At 38.6% G+C, this 20380-nt stretch overlaps 4 protein-coding genes and 1 pseudogene across 4 annotated transcripts; 4 read left to right on the top strand and 1 right to left on the bottom strand.

The window, feature by feature from the left end:
* Positions 1-3445: 3445 nt before the first annotated feature.
* On the top strand, positions 3446-5404 carry LOC113666350 (beta-4C adrenergic receptor-like). The gene is made up of 2 exons (XM_089191235.1): positions 3446-3714; positions 4171-5404. The coding sequence occupies exon 2, from the start codon at positions 4254-4256 to the stop codon at positions 5274-5276; it is 1023 nt and encodes a 340-aa protein (XP_089047361.1). The 5' UTR covers positions 3446-3714; positions 4171-4253; the 3' UTR covers positions 5277-5404.
* A 1726-nt stretch (positions 5405-7130) lies between these two features.
* Positions 7131-8214, top strand: LOC113666330 (beta-1 adrenergic receptor-like; annotated as a pseudogene).
* A 1660-nt stretch (positions 8215-9874) lies between these two features.
* LOC113666355 (beta-1 adrenergic receptor-like) lies at positions 9875-11780 on the top strand. The gene is made up of 2 exons (XM_089191691.1): positions 9875-10196; positions 10434-11780. The coding sequence occupies exon 2, from the start codon at positions 10672-10674 to the stop codon at positions 11596-11598; it is 927 nt and encodes a 308-aa protein (XP_089047817.1). The 5' UTR covers positions 9875-10196; positions 10434-10671; the 3' UTR covers positions 11599-11780.
* A 3034-nt stretch (positions 11781-14814) lies between these two features.
* On the bottom strand, positions 14815-17534 carry LOC113666348 (beta-1 adrenergic receptor-like). The gene has a single exon (XM_027182126.2). It carries the CDS (start codon positions 16576-16578, stop codon positions 15685-15687), a length of 894 nt encoding a protein of 297 aa, XP_027037927.2. The 5' UTR covers positions 16579-17534; the 3' UTR covers positions 14815-15684.
* A 48-nt stretch (positions 17535-17582) lies between these two features.
* On the top strand, positions 17583-19786 carry LOC113666344 (beta-2 adrenergic receptor). Its single transcript, XM_089191723.1, is given in 3 exon segments — positions 17583-18364; positions 18615-19562; positions 19565-19786. Coding segments are annotated over 2 exon segments (1014 nt in total). The 5' UTR covers positions 17583-18364; positions 18615-18634; the 3' UTR covers positions 19651-19786.
* The last annotated feature ends 594 nt before the right edge of the window (positions 19787-20380 follow it).

Genomic DNA, 20380 nt, shown 5'->3' with positions numbered 1-20380 from the left:
AGCACTAATGTTTTCACTATTTATAGCACTAATATTTTCACTATTTAAAGTACTAATTTCATTATCATTATCCATACTATCACTAACGTTTTCACTAATTAAAATACTACTTATATTTTCGCTACTTTGATTATCATTATTGGTTGCATTATTGGCTCCTGATAAAGACACCTGAGGGGTCAGGGACCTCCTCAGTCACGACAACACCCAGAGGAGCCGCGGCCACCTCAGGGACCGGAATGGACGGGAAAGTTTCGGCAACAGCCGGGGAAACAGTGGCCTTCACCACAATGGGCTCAGAGGACCAAACACGGCCGCCACGGCGGGAAGGGCAATCTCGGGCCCGATGGTCAGCCGCACCACATTCCTTGCATTTGCCATAAAATTCGCAATCCGCTGCCTTGTGACCCATTGTTTTACAAATCTGGCAAAACGGTTGCATGCCACGATACCACACCCGAGTCCTGTAGACATCAACCATAACCTTAGCGGGGATGGGCCTGAACATGGAAATTGTCAAAATACGTGAGCCAGTAAGGAGGTTAGGCCTCCCAGAGAAGTACTGATGTTTACAAGAGACGATCTTGCCGTAATGGCGAAATTCTTCACACAGAAGGGCGTCATCACCCTCCGCTGGGAAATGATGAACGTATACCAGCGAGTTCGGCCGATCAGAGGGAGTGACACTACACTCGATATTGTCGGGCATCACGGAAGGCCACAAAGGAACCCAAATGCATGCCCAAAAGGGCCGAACCCAACAATTCACCGAAAGTGGATGGGTGACCAAAATGTGAACAAAACGACTCGAAGCAAAAAGCGTCGAGAAAAGCCAGCTAAAAGAAACCAGCAAATCCTGGTAATACACAAGCAAAAATAAGGGAAAAACCCCCCAAGGGCTACACCCTTAGGGGCTGAACCCAACTAAGCCAAAAAAATGAGATGGGTTACGAAAGAAAAAACGTACGAAAAGACAAAAGGCCGTCGGCGTTCCCTCCCGGCAGGTACTTAGCACTTGGTCCGACAATAAATAACGAAAAAGAAAGAATACTCACAAAATCCGGACCACAAGGCTCGGAGAATCCCAAATCCACTAGAGGCAAAATCACCCCTCCAGCGACTTTTCCACTTACTTCGGGCTTAACGATTTCGTTATCAATGAATTAGAAAGGTGTTGTTCGATTAGCCTTGTCACCATTTTGAGGAATTTTAAAAGTTTAGACTCGGATCATTGAGTCGTCTTCCTCAATGTAAAGCATATCTGCACGAATGCAATGGTATGATTCATGCAAAAACATTCCAGTTTCAGAGATATCTGGTTGGTTTGAGGAGAGGTTAAGAAATTTTCAAGCGTTCCCAAGCTTACATTGTTTTCTGTGCTGTTGTTGTACACCATCTTAAAAAGAATGATAGCTACTCGGAAGAACATCTCGGCAATGAAGCATCTATCTTTCTATCAGTGTGGCTCTCGTTTTCCAATGAGTTTTGTAGCTATAACTAGAAATGCAGTTATCTTATGGTTTTTTTTCACAAAAACGAGTCTCTACGAACAATTTCCAACCATTTTTTAGCCTCGTTGTCCGTAGACGATTTTTTGGTCGGGCTTGTGATAGACCCTGTATGGATCATTATCAGGTGTTGGATTCAGCCGCCAGGTCTCAATATCTTGTGTGACTTCATATAAATGTTGTGGGTTCATACGATTGCCGCCACTACTTTAAATTTAAACATGTGCTGTGTTTCTGTCGACCGGTTTATTGCCACTCGATTTCTTTTCCGTCATCAGGACATTGTAATAAAGCTAGAAAAGATGTTACCCAATGATTCTTTTGGTGTGGGTGTTTTCTTTAAGTATTCCTTTGCGGACGTTACTGTTAACGCTTAAAAACTCTTTGCGGTGGCCAATTTGCACAATCAACCCAGCTGATAAAAGCAAGTTATCTGTTATATCTTAGGGGCGTTTATTTACCTTTAGCAATCAAAACGAACTGATAGCCAACCTACAAAAAACTTAATCGGTCTACAGTATTAAGTATTTACAAAAGAAAAGATAAAGGAATTCTCCTTCCTCCAGAAAATGATTTTTCATTAATTCTCATTTTGCCCTTTGTGAGATAAAAAAAAGGTTTAAGATATTCATAACTCAGCATTAATTCAGTGATCCCTATTGTGGAAATCGCGTAGGGTTTAAATGTTTATTCAAATTACGGTGTTTCCTGATGAGTTAGTAGAATTTGCTATTTATAATTATTCCGAATAATATTATGAAACGATTGCAACAGAAGTCAGCTTCTACAGAATTAGTTTAAGCGAAACCCTTTTTACAGATCACCTCTTTGGCTTAAAGCATCAGAAGATTATTAGTCTAGTGTAATCGATTATGGTTTAAGCTTAACTTGGAACAAAGTGCCAAAACAACCTAAATGTGTAAAATCATTTGACTGCTTTAAACGCAGGCTTTTGGCCTTTTGTAACCAGCGGAGTGTAAGTTGATAGTGTACGTTTGACTGGGAATGGGAGGACCATTTTGTTAATTCATTTCTGATTAAAATATTCTTCTTTAAATTTATTTGATATCTTATTTTTAAGTATATATTTCTATTGTGGCTGGAAATCTATTGGGGCAATTGCTCCAGTTGGTATTTGATATTTATTCATTTAATTAATTGTTTATGTAAGTGTACGTAGGCAACGAATTTAATAGATGTTAATATTAATTACTTGATTCGTAAGGAATATTTTGTGGTTTTAACGACAGAGAGAACGAGCACGACGCGAGAGAAAACCAGGGTGAGCGACAGGCATAAAGAAAGAAAAACGATGGAACCTTTACAATTGAATTGTCTTTCCCCTCTCGTCATGTGCCAGCCACGCTTGCTAAGAACAACCATTTCCTACAGATGGTAGAAGAGTGGGAACGAATGCAATTAGCCAGAAAACGAGTCAATTATAATTTCTTGATGACCATATTGACACAATATGACATATTCAAATGACGAATTATAAATTATTAATTAACAAATAGAGAAGCCTTGACTGTGCTCTGTTCTATTTTAAAGCACTTAGGAAGCGGCTAGAGCACTCAAGAAGTAGGGAGAAACACTCGACTACGTCTCGTGTTTCCCCCTATACTTCTTTCGTGTTGTAGCCGCTTCCTGCGTGCTTTACAATAGAATAGAGCACAGTCAAGGCTTCTCTATTTGTTTTATAATAAAGAATCCGTTATATTCCCCAAGAATTACATTCAGTTTTCAAAACAAACTTTATTTCCAAAGCGAACAACAGTGCTGTCAGCATGCTCTATACTCTAATAAAGCAGGTTACAATAAGCCAATCAGATTCCCTGCTAGAATGGTTCAAATAATCTGATTGGCTGTACAAGACTAAAGCTGTCAAAAATGTCAAACCATCAAATTTAAAAAAACATCAAAGTTCATATTCTGACAAACTAAAATAGTTCGGCATGTCGAATTTAACACTTTCGCTTGAAGTTTTTTAGTTTCTAATACAGAATCTGAAGGTGAAATGTTCAGTTAAATTCGGCCCAATCGTGGCTCACTAAAATACGCAAGTAGAAAACAAACTGTTCAAGGCGAGTGTATTATGAATGAACAACAGCCGAATTCACTAGGGCATGAAGATCGCTCAGAATGACTGCACCGTAAAACTCGGCTGCAGTGACTGATGTGGCCTTCCACTCAACACATCGGAAAGGTAATCAGAGCAAGCTCTTATTTTTCCACTCGAAGGGTAGGCAATTTAGTTCCTGAGGCTTGCTCCACTGCGATGACCGAAGATGAGCTAGCCGCAATAAACCTCAGCATGATCGCAGTCGCTCTGACACCGTCATGATTAGTATAAATTTTAGGAGTTATGCCAGGTTATATTTTTCATCATTCCTGTTTTTTTCTGCGTTGTTTTTGAAAACGAAACTTCGTATACTCTACAAGTGTTGGCTGTGTTTGATTTTTATTACCGTACGTAAACTTGCAATCTAACTGAGCGTGAAAACCGTTAAAACTCGGACTGTCTATTTGGTTTTATCTTTGAGGATTTTTGTCTCAGAGAGGTGTCACTTTATCCATCTCTTTTACCATAAGATGTGCCTGTCAATACAAAGCATATCTGCATATAAGAAATATGATGATTCATGCAAAAACATTGTTTAAGTTTCAGTAACATCTGTTTGGTCGGTAGCGTGGACAAGAATATTTCAAGCATTTCCCAAGGCTTCTTCCTTTCTTCTCCTAATCATGAATAGTTGCCAACCGCACGAACATCTCAGCAGTACAGCATCCATCGTGCTATCAGCGTGGCTCTCTCTGTCCAGTCTTGCAGCTGTAACTGGAAACGCAGTTACGTTATGGTTGTTCTACAAACACGCGTCTCTACGAACAATTTCCAACCGCTTTTTAGCCTCTTTATCAATAGCAGACCTATTACTTGGGCTTGTTGTGGGCCCTACGTGGATCGTCATTGAATTTTGGATTCAGCCTCCAGTTCTCTCAAGTTTGTTCTACTTTGCAGACATATTGTGGCTTCACACGACCGCCGCCACCACTTTCAACACTTGTTGTGTTTCTATAGACCGGTTTATTGCGATTCGGTTTCCTTTCCGTTATCAGGTCAGCGTAACAAAGAAAAGATGTTACACAATGATTTTTTTGGTGTGGCTATTTTCTTTAATTCTTCCTTTCTCTATGTTACTGGTAGATTATGAGCCCATGATAAATTATTTTGTGTCGATGATTTCTCTTGCGTTTATAATATCTGTTATTCCATTACTTGTAGTTTCATTTTCCTACGTTTGTATTTTTAAATCAGCAAAAAAACAATTTAAGAGAATATTAGCAAGAGAAAATCCTACAATAAACAACGATAGTTTTAAAGCTCGTACCATACAAAACCTTAAAGCTATCAAAACAATTGGTCTTGTTTTGGGTGCTTGCATTATCACATGGATGCCCAACTTAGTTCTGCTGCTTGTTAAATGTTATTATGTCATAGAAAATAACTGGGCTAGAATTTGTTCGTTGATCTTTGTTGTGTGGCCGTGGGTTGAGACAGTCGCTTTTACCTCATCAGCAATCAATCCATTCGTATATTACCTTCGAAATCAAGAATTCCGCGAAGCCTTTCGTCGTACCTTCCGTTGGCTTCCTCGTAAACGCACTGGAGAAAGCACTCCACAAACTGGGTTGAAACCAAGTCGACGCCAGATTTTACGAAATGTTGTGAGACCTGGAGATGCAGCGAATAAAGAGACAGAGCTCTGAGGACAACTCAGTCGAAACAAGACTTTTTCTTCTATGAACAGATGAGGCTAAAACGGACCAAAACTTTCATTAGTCCATTTTCCTGTAATTTCGGTTAAAAATCTTATTAAAAAACATCTTCAGAAGAATGCCCAGACATTACCTTTCACTAGTATTTCTTATTCTGTTTTGAGAATCCTTTAAGTTCAAGACGTTCTTTGATGTTTACGCACATTGATGCCTAGAGACTCGCGGACCAGTAACAACTGTTTCCATCTGCCTTCATTCGTGCTCGGTTCCCTCAACTTTATTGCTTCTCTCTTGGTTTTTTTTGTCGTGATCCCTCACACATATCCCTGACACCTTATTCCATCGGGATGAATGCAACGACGTAGGTCAACCCACGTATGATCTTTTTCATGTGGTATCCGTCAGGGATCAAACGAATTGATTCTGCGAAACGGAGCTTTTCTAGAAAGGAAAACTTTCTTGTAAGCAATGGCGATATCTTACGTGGAGTCAACTTTTGGCGGATTTTTGTGAAAGGAAGATCTTCAAGAATTTGATTGAATTTTGGCGGACCAGAGTTCCCTCCCATCTTTTTGGCCAATCTTTTTATAATATTTTAGAACGGTTATCTGTCTTTAGTAATCAAAGGAGCTGCGAAATGTAACTACAGAAGAATACTTTGTTGGTCTGCAGTTCTAAGCAAATTGACAAGAAAAAAGATAGGATAAAATATCAAATTTTCTTTCTTAGGGAAAATACAATACTGACCTTGCCTTTTGTGAGATATTGAGAAATATGCTATCGTAACTCAGTATCAGTTCAGTGATCCCTACCCAGGAGATCCTTTGGGGATTAAAAAGTTGATTCATTTGTGTTTCCAAATAAGTCAGTAGAATTTGCTATTTTTCTCCGAGTAATCTTAAAGTGAATTTGTAACAGAATTTGGCTTCTAGGGAATCAGTGTAAGCTGAACCGCTTTGCTTAATACGGATCACTCTTTTGGCGAAAAGCATCAAACGTTGATGCTAATATTACTCAAACCATAAAAAGGATTTAGCAGTTTTAACGAAAGAAAGAACAAGCACCAAACGAGAGAAACCAGCCTGAACTGTCGTTCCCCTTTCCCTCTCTATCACGCACAAGCCACTCTTGCTAAGAGGAAGTTCATACGGACAGCAGAAGAGTGGGAACGAGTGAAAGTAGCGCTAGCCGGAAATTCAGTTTGATGACCCAATTCACAAATTATGACATATTCAAATAACGAACTACTTAGAGAGTTTTTTTTTTTGAACTTGAACAAACATCCTGTTTTCAACTGTCACACTCGACTCCAGAGCTTTATCGTCATCTCCTCCATTTTGTTCGCTTGGAATCAAGTCTTTACCGGGTGAGTCATAAATCAGGTCACTTTTGAAGTAATCGTTGAATTCCATTTAATGTTAAATAGGATCCGTTGATTATTTGAGTATCCGGAATTAATAGGTTTCCGATAGATTTCCTCTCACTGAAGCAGCCAGATATCGGGGTAAACTTTGTTGTCAATTATTGTCAGGCTTTAGAATTTATGCGAAAGAAATTGCAATAGTGAGTTTCTTTTTCTTTTTCATCGTTCACGAGAGGCAAACGAGGATCACAGAGAATTTGGAGAAATATTCCAGAGAGGAGTCGTTCTTTCTATCCTGTTAAACATGAGACGTGCCTGTCAATAAGCTGAAAGCATATCTGCATAAAAGGAGTATGACGATTAATGCAATAAAAACATATCAGTTTCAGAAATATCTTCAGCTTGGCTTATAGGGAAGACAACAGAAATTTCAAGCATTTTTAAGCTTTTTTTTTTTTGCTGTAGCTGTACATTGTCTTACCATGAATGATAGCCACCCACACGTTCAACTCGGCAGTGCAACGTCCCTCGGTCTATCATTGTGGTTTTCCTCTTCTGGGTTAGCAGCTGTGACGGGAAACGCAATAATATTATGGTTGTTCTATCAAAAACGTGTCTCTACGCCCAATTTCCAACCGATTCCTAGCCTCATTATCCGTAGCAGACCTTTTAGTTGGGCTTGTTATAATTCCTTTATGGATCTTTGTCATATATTGGTCACCAGTTAGCACCGTTGTTAATCTCTTTCTGTAAGGTTCTGTGGGTTCACACAACCGCCGCCACTACTTCGAACATACGATGTGTTTCTGTAGATCGGTTTATTGCGATTCAGTTTCCTTTTCGCTATCAGGACCATGTGACTAGGAAAAGATGTTACCCGGCGATTATTTTGGTGTGGCTATTTTCATTAATTATTCCTTTCTCTTTGTTACCGGTTGATCACAGCCACCTGTTTGACAAAGAGAGGAAAATATTTCTTTTGCAGTGCTGTCGATTTGTTTAGCTTCAACAACATTTGTTATTCCGTTACTTGTAGTCTCAAATTCATACGTTCGTATTTTTAAATCATCAAAAAAACACTTTCACAGAATAACGGCACTAAAAAATACAAGAAAGTACAACGAGAATAATAGAGGAAGAACTATAAAAAAATTTAAAGCTATGAAAACTATCGGGTTTTTTTTTGAGTGTTTGTATTATCACATTGATGCCCAATTTAATTCTGCTGTTTGTTAACTGTTACCATGCCATAACAAATGACTCAGGTAAAATTCATACATCGGTCTTCGTCGCATGGCCTTGGGTTAAGGCAATCGCTTTCACTTCTTCAGCAATCAATCCATTTATATATTACTTTCGAAATTAAGACTTTCGCAAAGCCTTTTGCCGTACCTTTCGTTGGTTTCCCTATGAACTCACGGGGGAAAGCTCACAACAAACCGGGCTGAAACCAGGGCGACACCTGATGATACGGAATTATGTGAGATCTGGGTTATAGCAGATAAAGAGACAGAGATCTATGGACGTCTCAATCGAAACAAGAATTTACCTCCCATCGACAGATGAAGTTCAAACGGACCGAAACACGAATTGGTCCATTTTTTTTTCTTTATTAATAGTGAGTGGAATCTTATTAAAAACCATCTTTGCATGAATGCTTAACTTTTCTTAATATATATATAGTCCTCGTATTTTATAAACTTCACGAGATTCTCGGGCCAAAAGTAAAAAATAATTGTACGCTCGGGAGAACTGAGATAACCATGCAGTACAACTGCATGCCACCATTGGTTCTCAATTAACTAAGTTTCATTGTTTTCTTGATTTATTACATGATCACCTGAAGAAACCCGAGAAAATTTGAATGGACATCATTATAGGTGCGGTCTTAGGGAACCACAAAATGTGACATGAGTAAACTCCAGGAGATAGAGCCTTTAAAGAAAAAACTTGTAGTAAGGAACGGAAAAATGCCTGATATGGAGCCAACCTCTGGTAAATGCCCTGCCGGGTTACCCTCAAAAGTCTGAGTGACTTGCAAGTTTTACCTTGAGATTTTTACGCTCTGCCAGGACCTTCGATTACAAAAGCTTAGCTTTGAAGTTCATTCGAGTAGCTTAAGAACCGATTTCTTCCGTTTGCTACCGTACAGTAAAATCTTTGAAAACATCCACAACGCTTCAGAAGAACTTAAAGTTTTATCAATTGAACGGAATACTTGTCTCAGTAAGTTTTTAATCAGTTGTCACCCACTCAGAGCGAGAAATTGATGTTCAGGATACTTTTGAAAACGACAGCTTTCCTCGATCATTTGCTGTTCTCGGTTCCATCAAACAAAATATTTAAACAAATTGTGCATAACTTCTTCGCTTGTCGATAAGCTGGAACTCAAACGCACTCGAGTGCTTGTCCCGCCAGTATTGTGCCTTGTACCTTTGGCTGTTTCTTGGATCAGAACCTACTGTATCTCGTGTATAAGATATTCTGGTAAAGCGTTGTAAATTGCATAGCAATGTTGAATTTTCATTCAGTTTCGGTTGTAAAGCGATACACAGGTCATGAGATTCAAATTTTACCGTTTTGGTAGTCGGAAGTAACATTATCTTCTGGTCAATTAAATTGAAAAAAAAATTGGATTTAAAACGAATTTAGTAAACTCCTTCAGCAATAACGAAAAGTGCAGAGTTCAATAAAACAATTATTTTGTTCGCGCTGGTTGATTTTTAATAAATGAACTTTTGTAAAGCCTTAATTCAAAGTTGCTTTAACCTTTTTGATCAATTTCTTTACTGGGAGCTGAGGACAGCGCCATCCGAGAAAGGTGAATATGTTATAAGACAAAAATGGTATCAAAAAGATAATTTATGTACGATTGACTTGTACGCTTTCCTATCGTGAACTCTGTGTTGAGCAGCTGTTCAGTCGCTGTTATTATTAGCTTCATTTAAGAAAACTATGTTTAATTTTTTGTGTTTAATTCTTTCACGATGATTGCAGGTGTAAACAACTTCTACTTTTTATCCTCTATGATAAATTTGTAATTAAAAAAGTGTTCTTGACTAGATATATGTGAGAAATTGAGAAAAGAGTTGATCCGAGAAAAGAGCAAGTAACTCAAAGGAGTTTACTTTTTAGAATAAGATCTAACGTGCGTTGTAAAATCTGATTCGTTACTGAGTTCGGAGTTATTTAACCAGAAAAGTGTAGGATTAGCAGCCCAGCTAGTGGCACCTATAAAAGCACTGTGAACGTATTCTGTTATGTTTAGTGCTAGTCGTCCAAGCTGTAAGTTTATAAAAAAGAAAATGGAGACTAAAGGAAAATCCTAGCATAGTGTTAAAGAAAAATCAACTTTTCTCCTAACAGTTAGCCGAAAAACGGACATTGATAAATATACTGATGACATATTCAGATAAAGAACTATTTGGAAGTCATATTTCATATTAAACACAGATTTGTTTTCAATTGTCAGACTTCGACCCAGAATTAGAGCTTCACTGTCATTTTCTTCACTACATTTCGTTCACTTGGAATCAAGTCCTTGGCGGGTAAGTCATGAATATGGTCACTATCACCATAAGCTTTAAACTGCTTTAACCAGGGGCCGTTTATAATTTGAGTATCCACAGCTGCATCTCAGAGCAAACTTAGTTGTCAACTATCAGTAATTTTCAAGCTTCTGAATTTATAAAAAGTCAATTGTGATTGAGTTTCTCTTTTATCGTTTATGAAAGACAAAGGAAAATTAACTGATTTATAAATACGAATCTTGTTATATTTTTCAGAGATGTGTTGTGGTATCTATCTCTTTCACCGTTTTGTGGAACTTCAAATGTTCAGACTTCAATCAATTCGACGTGCCTGTCAAAAGAAATTATATCTGTATAAATAGAATAATATGATTTACGCAAAAACATTTTAGTTTCAGAAACATTTGTTTGGTTTGTAGAGAGAACAAGAAAAATCGAAAACTTTCCCTAAGCTTAATTTCTATCCTCTGCTGTAGCTGTACACCATCTTACCATGGATGATGGCCAACCGGAAGAACATCTGAGCAGTGCAGCGTCCATCGTTCTATCACTGTGGCTCTCCTTGTGCAGTATTGCGTCTGTTACTGGAAATGCAGTTGTGTTGTGGTTGTTCTACAAAAACGAGTCTCTACGGACAGTTTCCAACCGATTTTTAGCCTCGTTGTCGGTAGCAGACTTTTTAGTCGGGCTTGTAATAGACCCTGTGTGGATAGCCATCAGATTTTTTATTGAGCCCCCGTCTCCAAGCGTTTTGCACGAATTAACATTAATGTTGTGGATTTACACAACCGCCGCCACCACTTTCAACATTTGCTGTGTTTCTGTCGACCGATTCATTGCCATTCGGTTTCCTTTCCGTTATCAGGACATGGTAACCAAGAAACGATGTTACACAGTGATAATTTTGGTGTGGTTATTGTCATTATGTCTTCCTTTCTCGAAGTTGTCGGTGACAAACGCGGGAGACATAAATAGAGCAATATTTTGGTTTTCTTTAACATTTATAACATTTGTTTTTCCGTTAGTGATAGTTTCATTATCATACATCTGTATTTTAAAAGCAGCAAAAGAACAATTTAAAAGAATATGTGGAGATGAAAATTCTCGAAATTACAACGAAAATATCAAAGTTCGTACTTTACAAAATTTCAAAGCTATCAAAACAGTCGGTTTTATTTTGGGTGCTTGCATCATCACATGGATGCCAAGTTTAGTTCTCATGGTATTTGATATTTATTATGTCATAGAAAATAGCAGGGAGAAAATGCGTTCATTGTTGTTGGTTGTATGGCCTTGGGTTGATGCAGTTGCATTTACTTCATCAGCAATCAATCCATTAATTTATTACTTTCGAAATCAAGACTTTCGCCAAGCCTTTCGCCGTACCTTTCGTTGGTTGCCCTGTAGATTCACGGAGTAAAGCGTACAACAATCCGGACTTAGGCCAGGTCTACACCTATTGGTACGAAATGGCGTGAGATCTGGAGATATAGCGGTTAAAGAGACAGAGTTCTAAGGACATCTCAATCAAAACAAGACTTGGTCTTCTGTCGACAGATGATATTGAAATTAAACGGATCGAAACCTTTTTGTTTGTGCACTATTCTGTGATAAAAAATAGAATTTGTTGGTCTACGGTTTTGAATAAATTAGAGGAGGAAGGATTAAGGAAAAATTCTTCCTATAAAAAATGCTTTGAGGATGATCTCCCTTTTGTAAGGTATAAAAATATACAGGATACCGTTCTTCTGCATTCATTCAGTGATCTAAGTTGTAGAGATCATATTAATTCAAAGTCTTATTCAAAGGTATTACCTAAAAAATCTCTAGTTATTTGCAAGTCATTTTAGGGGAAAATGTCAACAGAGGTGGGTTTCTCGGAAATCCTTGAGCTATTTAAGGATTATTCCTTTCACTCAAAAGCATCTAACATTGATACTAGTTGCTCGACACGTAAGAATGATTAAGAAAAGCACGTCTATCTTTCAATCCTTGGGGTTCACAAATCTGGTTTAGCAGCTGTAATTGGAAATGCAGCTATGTTTGTTCTACTATGGCGAGTCGCACACATCTGTCCCCATATTAAGCCTTTCATTCCCAAGATCTCATTTGTAATTCTCCTAACTGCCTGCCATACAATTCTTATGATGTTAATTTGAATCACGTGACTTGTGTATCGCTTTACAGTTGAAGCTGAATGAAAAATTCAACGCTATGCAATTTACTCAGCCTTACCAGAATTTGGTATTGGATCAACAAATAATCTCCTAACTAATATTTTTCTTTATTCTCCTCACCTGTCTGCTTGACATTGTGTTGTTATTGGATGGTGAAATTCTGTCGTGGTCACTCATGGGAGTTAAAGGGTTAACACTGTTGACAGAAGCAGACATTTATAATGACTCGGGTAAAGATGGTAGATGGTAAAACTTCAATTTGAATCTGGAGAGGAGTAATATACGGGGAAAGGAGAGGAGAGGGCACAGGCAGCAAAGGATCCTTCTTCCCTCTACTTAGCCTCCTCTCGTTTTGACTGCCTGAAACAGGCGATATCCTTGGTACTCAGAGGAATGAGAGGGGACAATCTGCACTTCATTAACAACAAATTGCACACTGTTGTAGAAGTTGGACCTTTTGAGTGTTGGCATCATGACACAACCTGCTATTGTCATACATTAGAGTGCGAAAAGTGCCGGATAATAAGCGGTACTGACTTCTTGTAAGGCCCAGGGTTGAGGAAGCCTCTTGATTGAATTTGGTCGGCGATTTATCCATTCATAAATCATGCATTTCAGAAATGTTGAATCACGCCATTGATTAAGGAGAGACCTGAAATTTTTGTGAGACCTATACTGTTAGTAATTATTAAGGTAATTTACAGCCATTCAAGAATCGCAACTTTGAGTTAATACAAACACAAACAGGTATATGCAACCACTGACAGAACACGAAATTCACATTTTTGGGGAAAGGTGAGACGTGAATGAAACTGTTTATTAAAAAAAAAAGAGAGAAAAACAAGAAAACCTATCCTTGTGAGAAAAGGCTATCGTAAATTTGATAAAATGTGTTTTCCGCTGGCATGAAGTTGATGCAGTTCGTTAGCTCTTTATGTTTTTTTGTTTTTGTTGGAACACGCCGTTAGGGCGTGTCTCCAGGGGTTTTTGTGATTGGTTGATGTGTAGTATTTTAGGCTTCAAAGAGTTGACAGATTCCTCTCGCTCGCGCTCTCCATCCTGGCGTTTACTTCTTTTGATGCTAGGATACAGCTATGAATTCTACAGAAGAAAGTGGTTCCGTTCCTTCTGTCGTTGAAGCCGATGTTGTTTCGCAGAACCCTTCTTCAAATTCACAGTTGGTGGATGAGGTTTTCTCTCTTGTTAAAGGCTACTTGACCTCTCAATTGGAAGAGAAAGGGAAGCGGTTTGAGCGAAGCTCTAAGTCCGATAAAGAAGCTGCAGACATTAAGTTCAAAGGTAACCGAAAGCAATTTGAGTTGAATTTGCAACTGGACAACATATTAACACGAATCGACGAGAGGGCTAGTAGCCCGGCTGATGTTCACAAGTTGGTTGAAGAAGGAAAACTGCTCATCAAAAAGCGTCAGAAGTTGATCAAAATCGCCGACAAGAACAAAGATGGCTGGCTTGTTGTCCAAGAATACGAGTCCGACGATCTCGCTTCAGACTCCGAAGATGAGAAGACGATACGTAAAGCCAAGGCTGCCGCTGAGAAGAAGAGAAAAGAAACGAAGAGTATCAGCGGTAACACTTCGAAAAAATTTAAGTCCTCTAGTGACTATCAGCTTTTTCGCAGTAAGACCTCTACTTATTTTTACTTTGTGAAGTTCTGGGTTGGACTGCCTGAGCATCCAACCATCAATTTTTTGTATTTGTTCATCTATTCATTTAAGTGGAAAATAATTTACATTCGTTTGAGCGTAGCGAATTAGAACGTAAATGTATTTTCTGCTGGCATGAAGTTGATGCAGTTCGTTAGCACTTTATGTTTTTTCGTTTTTGTTGGAACACGCCGTTAGGGCGTGTCTCCAGGGGTTTTCGCGATTAGTTGATGTGTAGTATTTTAGGCTTCAAAGAGTTGACAGATTCCTCTCGCTCGCGCTCTCCATCCCGGCGTTTACGAGTTGCTTGTATCTGCTCGTTAGGCTTTGCGGGGTTTTTTCGTTATGATGAGCTTAGTAACATTGCGCCCATGCATCTTGAATTTTTTCCTGATCATCTTAGAGTGTTTGTTCCCAAGGCTAAAAATTTCATTTATCGTGTAGGTAATGATGTTTATATTAAGAGGTTAGCTAACAAGTATTGCCCTGTTGCACTGTTAGAAAGGTATATTTCCATGTGTAACATTGAACTTTCAAGTTCAGTTGCCCTCTTCCGTCCAGTAAGGTTATTTAAGTCTACCAACACTTACAAGTTATACGGAGTTAAATTATCATATACCAGATGTAGGGAATTCTTTAAAGAATGCCTTAAAGAAATAGGGGTGGATCATAAGTTGTACGGGCTTCATAGTTTAAGGGCTGGTGGAGCTACCTCTGCCGTTAGTTATAACCCTAGTCTTTCGGAGAGGGTACTTAAACTGCATGGTCGGTGGAAGTCCGATACTGCGAAGGATATGTACATTCAAGAAGATATTTCTAAGCGTTTACAACTAACTTCTCAGCTTGGTTTGTAAATTTGCATTTATTTAGTGATATTCAGTTTAGTTACACTGTTATGACTGCTTGTGTGAAGCTTGAATAAACGTCAGTTGTTGGACTGCCTGAGCATCCAACCATCAATTTGTTGTATTTGTTCATCTATTCATTTAAGAGGAAAATAATTTACGTTCGTTTGAGCGTAGCGAATTAGAACGTAACAAAATTTTTATCCTGATGATGATATTGACAATGATGATGATAATTAATGAATCAAAGCGTAAGACGTTGATGGAGATGAAGTTCTGACAACAGAGAGACAATGGGAACTACACGGGAGTAAGGATCCTGCTTGACTGGCGAAAATAAAGAAAACGACCGAATCTTCGCACTTAAATTGTCCCTTCCCTTTCCGTCACCATTGTGTAACAGCTACCTTGGATAGGAACAAGCGATCCATCAAGACAAGTACTGGTGTAAGTCTAATCTTCATTTTCATCATTATACCTTCATTATTCCTTTCGTTGAGGAAATGGTGCGGTGCTGGGGATAATCTTGAACTTAAAGTATGGGGGTAGCCCCAATACGTTGTACGGGTTTATGAGCGGTTATAAAGAAAAACTACTCGAGAAATGATCAGCAAAAAAACCACCAAAGCGGTGATACGAAGAAACTAACACAAAAAGAGATCCTAAAAATATATCTCTCCCTAAATGAACAATGCCACTCGCACACGCGATCATAGTTAACGCCAATTGCTAGCGAACTTGTGGCGAATTTAAAAGTGTAGTCTAACCACGCCCGTCATCCTGTTAATATTTTGCACGGTAGGCGATCAGCTTTTTCGGGTTACCTTCGAATACTGCGATGCAAAGCCTGACGAAATTCGCCATTACGGAAAAAATAAACCCACGGGTTGATGGCTGACGATGAAAGCGCGACTGCCTCAATCCATGGCCATGCAACATTATACAACTTTTCATCGGTGCACGGATTACTCGCAGAAAACTCGTGCACAATGGATAGGACAAGGCAAGGCATCCAAGAAACGACAAAGACACCCAACACGAAACCTATGGTTTTGATAGCTTTAAAATTCTGTATTATACGGCTTGGAAAAGTACTTCGTCTTTCGTCCGCACGATGCTTATTTCCCCCCGTCATTCTTCGGGCTTGATTGCTTGCGGCCTTGAAAATCCAAAAGTAGCATACCGCCATGACAGTTGTGGGGATGCAAAATGTGACAAGCGATACGAATAACCACAAGTTTTCAGTATTTACAAAAATGACCGGACAAGGAAGAAGCAATGATGTAAACCACACCACGGCAATGAGGCTATGACATGTCTTCTTGGTTAAAATGTCCTGATAACGGAAAGGAAACCGAATGGCTATGAAGCGATCCACGGAAACACAGCATAGGTTAAGCGTTGTAGCAGCGGTAGTGTGAATCCACAACATGTCCATAAACTTATTCAAGGCGGCTTGGGTCACATTTGACGGCTGGATCAGACATCTAAAGGTGATCCAAATAGGGTCTATTACAAGTCCAACTAAAAAGTCTGTTACAGACAACGAGGCTAGGAATCGGTTGGAAATTGTACGTAAAGACTCATTTCTGAAGAACAACCATAACACAACTGCGTTTCCTGTTACAGCTGCTAAACCAGACGAGGAGAAACACAGCGAAAGAACGATGGATGCCTCCTTACTTCTTTGTTCATTCAAGCAGCCAACAGTCATGGTAATTCAATGCAAAACGAGACTTGTAATTGAAGAGTGACTGTGGAAGATCCGTAAAACGCGATGGAAGAATTTTTTCCTCAAACTTTTATAATATTCACCCGGTCAACCGCCTGCGATGTGGATCAGTCCTTCGCATTAAAATTTAAAACAAATGTAAAGATTTGACTTTGATATTTTCCCTTTAGTGAGCCCCTTACAAAGCGTGATTGTCGTTTATGTAATCAAAGATGCGGTGAATTTGAATAAAACAATATGGATATTGCATATCACAATGCAATGCGCAAAAAAATTGATTTGCCAATTACTATGACTATATTTAACGAATAGTCTACATGCGTAGAGCTTCTATTTTGAAACTGTTTCGACTCTCTTGCTTCTCAAACACATTCAGCAACTCCAAAATTGGCGAATTTTGACAGTTGTGTTGTCCTTAGCTAATGTGCACATAAAATTTACGACTTGATATTTAATTTATATGCCATGCTCTTACTTGAAGCTTTGCAGGGAGCTTTTTGTACTCATGACAGTTCTTGTCTATTCAGTTTTAGCAGGTGACAAGCAACTGACGACTACGGGTCAGTTCGTCATAAGATTAATAAATATTCTTGGAGTGGCAAACTTCAGAACCTCTACATTGAGCCCGTTCCTTGTTTGGATCAGCAGTAGGAACAGCGTGTTCGCTTCTCTCAGAGAAAAATTTTACTGCTAATTTTCTATGAAGCATGTTAAGAGTTCCGTGTTTATAACATTTTGTCAGCATAAATTAAAGTCCTTCAAGCACTCACAGCACGAGTTGAGGACCGCCTATGTCGTTCAAATTCAACGTTTACGTTCCACCTTAAAGTTCTCCAAGGCAAAGGTCTGTTTACAGTGCTCATAACTATCTCGATCCGGTCAATTGGTGCATGAAAATTGGCCAATAAATGCATTAGAACAACCTATTTAAGTCACATTTTTTTTTGCAACTCTTTATAAAGAAAAGTAAGAATTCCTAATTAATTTCATATCGTCGCCGTGTTTTGTCCTCTGTTTGCAATTAAACAGAAAAACAAACATAAGGATATTAGCATATGAAAACACTTTGTCAAGTTTTATATTACCAGCGTAAACCGGACCCAAGGAAGTTTTGATTACAAGGGACTCAATGGAAATAGGACTGATCTCTCTGGTTAAGGGACCCCGGAATGAGAATTGTAATGTACCTTGCCCGATCTCTTTATATCTTTATATCATTTGTTGATGGATTTAAAAAAATTAATTCTGCCGTTTACCAAATTCAATTTATTTGTCTGGTTATTTATTTACCTGTTCGTTTGTTGTTTTTTTGTTTTCATCATTTTTGATCACCTTGCTAAAGAGAGAGGTTTCTGGCGACATAACGTTATTTTTGCGATTGAAAAACTTTTATCCGTGTAATTTTCGTAAACTGTTGCACTTGAGGTTGACAAAGGCTGACTCTTCTCCCTTGCAACATGCGTGGCAACGAAAGGCAATGAACCGCGAGAAAAAGATGGTCGTCATCTTCTTCATTTTGCCCGCTAGGAGTCAAGTCTTCGCCGGGTGAGCCATGAAGATGGTCATATTTGACACAAGCGTTAAAACTACATTAACTATTAATCAGGAGCCGTTACTAATGGGTATCCGGAATAAGGAACTTTTTCAAACAACTTTCTGTCATTGAAGCAGCTGTATGTTAGGGAAAACTTTGTTGTCAGTTATTGCCAGGCTTTTGACTTTAAGAGAAATTAAATCAGTTCCCTTTTTATCGTTGCTGAAAGGCAAGGTAAGACTGAGATATAAATAACAATTTCGAAACATTTTCCAGAGAGCTGTTGTCGTATCCATCTCACACCTTTTACCGTTCTTCGTTTTCAGACTTCTGATAAAAACGACGTGCTTGTCAATAAAAAGCATATCTGCTTAAAAGGAAAATGATGATTCATGCAAAACCAGTTCAGTTTCAATAACATTTGTTTGTAGAGGGGAAAGGAAAATTTTAAGCATTCCCAAGTTCACTTTCTTTTTTTCTGCAGAAGCTGTACATCATCTCACCATGAATGATAGCCATCCAGACAAACATCTCAGCAGTGCAGCGTCCATCTGTTTATCAGTGTGGTTTTCCTTGTCAAGCTTTGTAGCTGTAACTGGAAACGCAATCGTGTTGTGGCTGTTCTTCAAAAACGAGTCTTTACGAACAATTTCCAACTGCTTTTTAGCTTCACTGTCCGTTGCAGACTTTTCAGTTGGGATTTTTGTAGACCCTATGTGGCTCGCTACCAGATGTTGGATTCGGCCGCCGCTTCACTCCTTGTTGATGGAAGTTATAAAAGTATTGTGGATTCACACATCCGCCGCCACTACTTTCAACATTTGCTGTGTTTCTGTCGACCGGTTTATTGCCATTCGGTTTCCTTTCCGTTATCAGGACATAGTAACCAAGAAAAGATGTTATGCGGTCATCATTTTGGTTTGGTTTAGTTCACTGGGGCTTTCTTTTTTAACATTTTTCCTAGATAGTTCAAAAAAAGCGATGATATTTTATTTAACATGCATTATCTATACTACATCATTATTTGTTGTCTCTTTTTGCTATGTTAGTATTTTCAAGGCTGCCAGAAAACAGTTCAAACTCATAATCGCTCAGGAAAATCCCCGAAAATGCGACGAAAATATTAGAGTTCTTGCTGTGCACAATTTTAAAGCTATCAAAACAGTAGGTTTTGTTTTGGGTGCTTGTATATTCACGTGGATGCCCAGTTTAGTTCTGATTATAGTGGGCTGTTATCACCTCCTAACAGAAGACGAGAGTGAAATGCTTGAATTGTTTCTTGTTGCATGGCCCTGGGTTGACGCAATCGCTTTTACATCGTCAGCGATTAACCCACTGATATATTTTTTCCGAAATAGCGACTTTCGTCGAGCCTGTCGTCGTGCGTTCCAATGGCTTCCCTGTCTTCATTCGGATATCTCACCAGAAATTGGTTTACATCGGAAAGAAACCAAAATGACCGAATAACACGAAATAGTGAGACGAATGGCAACTTGGCAAGTCAAGAAAAAAGAGAATGAAGGAAATTCAAACGGAACAGTGCTCCACTTAATTAGAAACCTGGTCGACCTATATAAACATAACGGAACATCTACACACGTTCATGTTTTCAGAATTCTCATTTTCTGTAAATAAAAAAAAGACTTTGGTTAAAAATAATTTTTTTTCTCGTTATATCAAGCAAGTTTTACTCGACAAGAATTCTTTATTTTCCCCAGAAACACCTGTCATTTTGAGCCCTGGTCATATATTCAGTCTAGCAAATTATTCTGATAAATAGTTTCGTCCCTGAACTCAGTTCTTAGTTTTAACTCGGTTGAATTCATGAAGGAAAGACCGAACCCTTTCATGAAGTGGGCTGTTTTCAAGGGACAAAATCGTGAAAAATTATATACAATTAATAGAACTTGATTTATCTTCCGTTTTTTTGTTCTAATTGATTTAAAACCACTCAAGCTATGGGTAACTGATTTAGTCGTGAAATCAATAAATATCCTATGACTGAAAACATTGGATCCTCTACCTCGAACCCGTCGCTAGTTTGACTCAGCGGTAGAAGCAGCTAAGTCGCTTCTCTCAAAGAAATTGTAAACGCTAATTTTCTATGGGGCATATAAAGTGTTGTTCAAACACTCACAGCATGAATTGAGGATCAGCTATATTATTCAAATTGAAATTTTTGGACCACCTCAAGCTCTCTGAGGCAACCCTCTGTTTACGGTGCGTGTGAATTTCTACTGAGGGCCCGGT

This window comes from Pocillopora damicornis, chromosome 13 (assembly GCF_964200805.1).
Source record: "Pocillopora damicornis chromosome 13, jaPocDami1.2, whole genome shotgun sequence".
NCBI classification, from domain to species: domain Eukaryota; kingdom Metazoa; phylum Cnidaria; class Anthozoa; order Scleractinia; family Pocilloporidae; genus Pocillopora; species Pocillopora damicornis.
The sequence above is the reverse complement of the archived record's forward strand: the minus strand, read 5'-3'. Positions and strand labels throughout refer to the sequence as shown.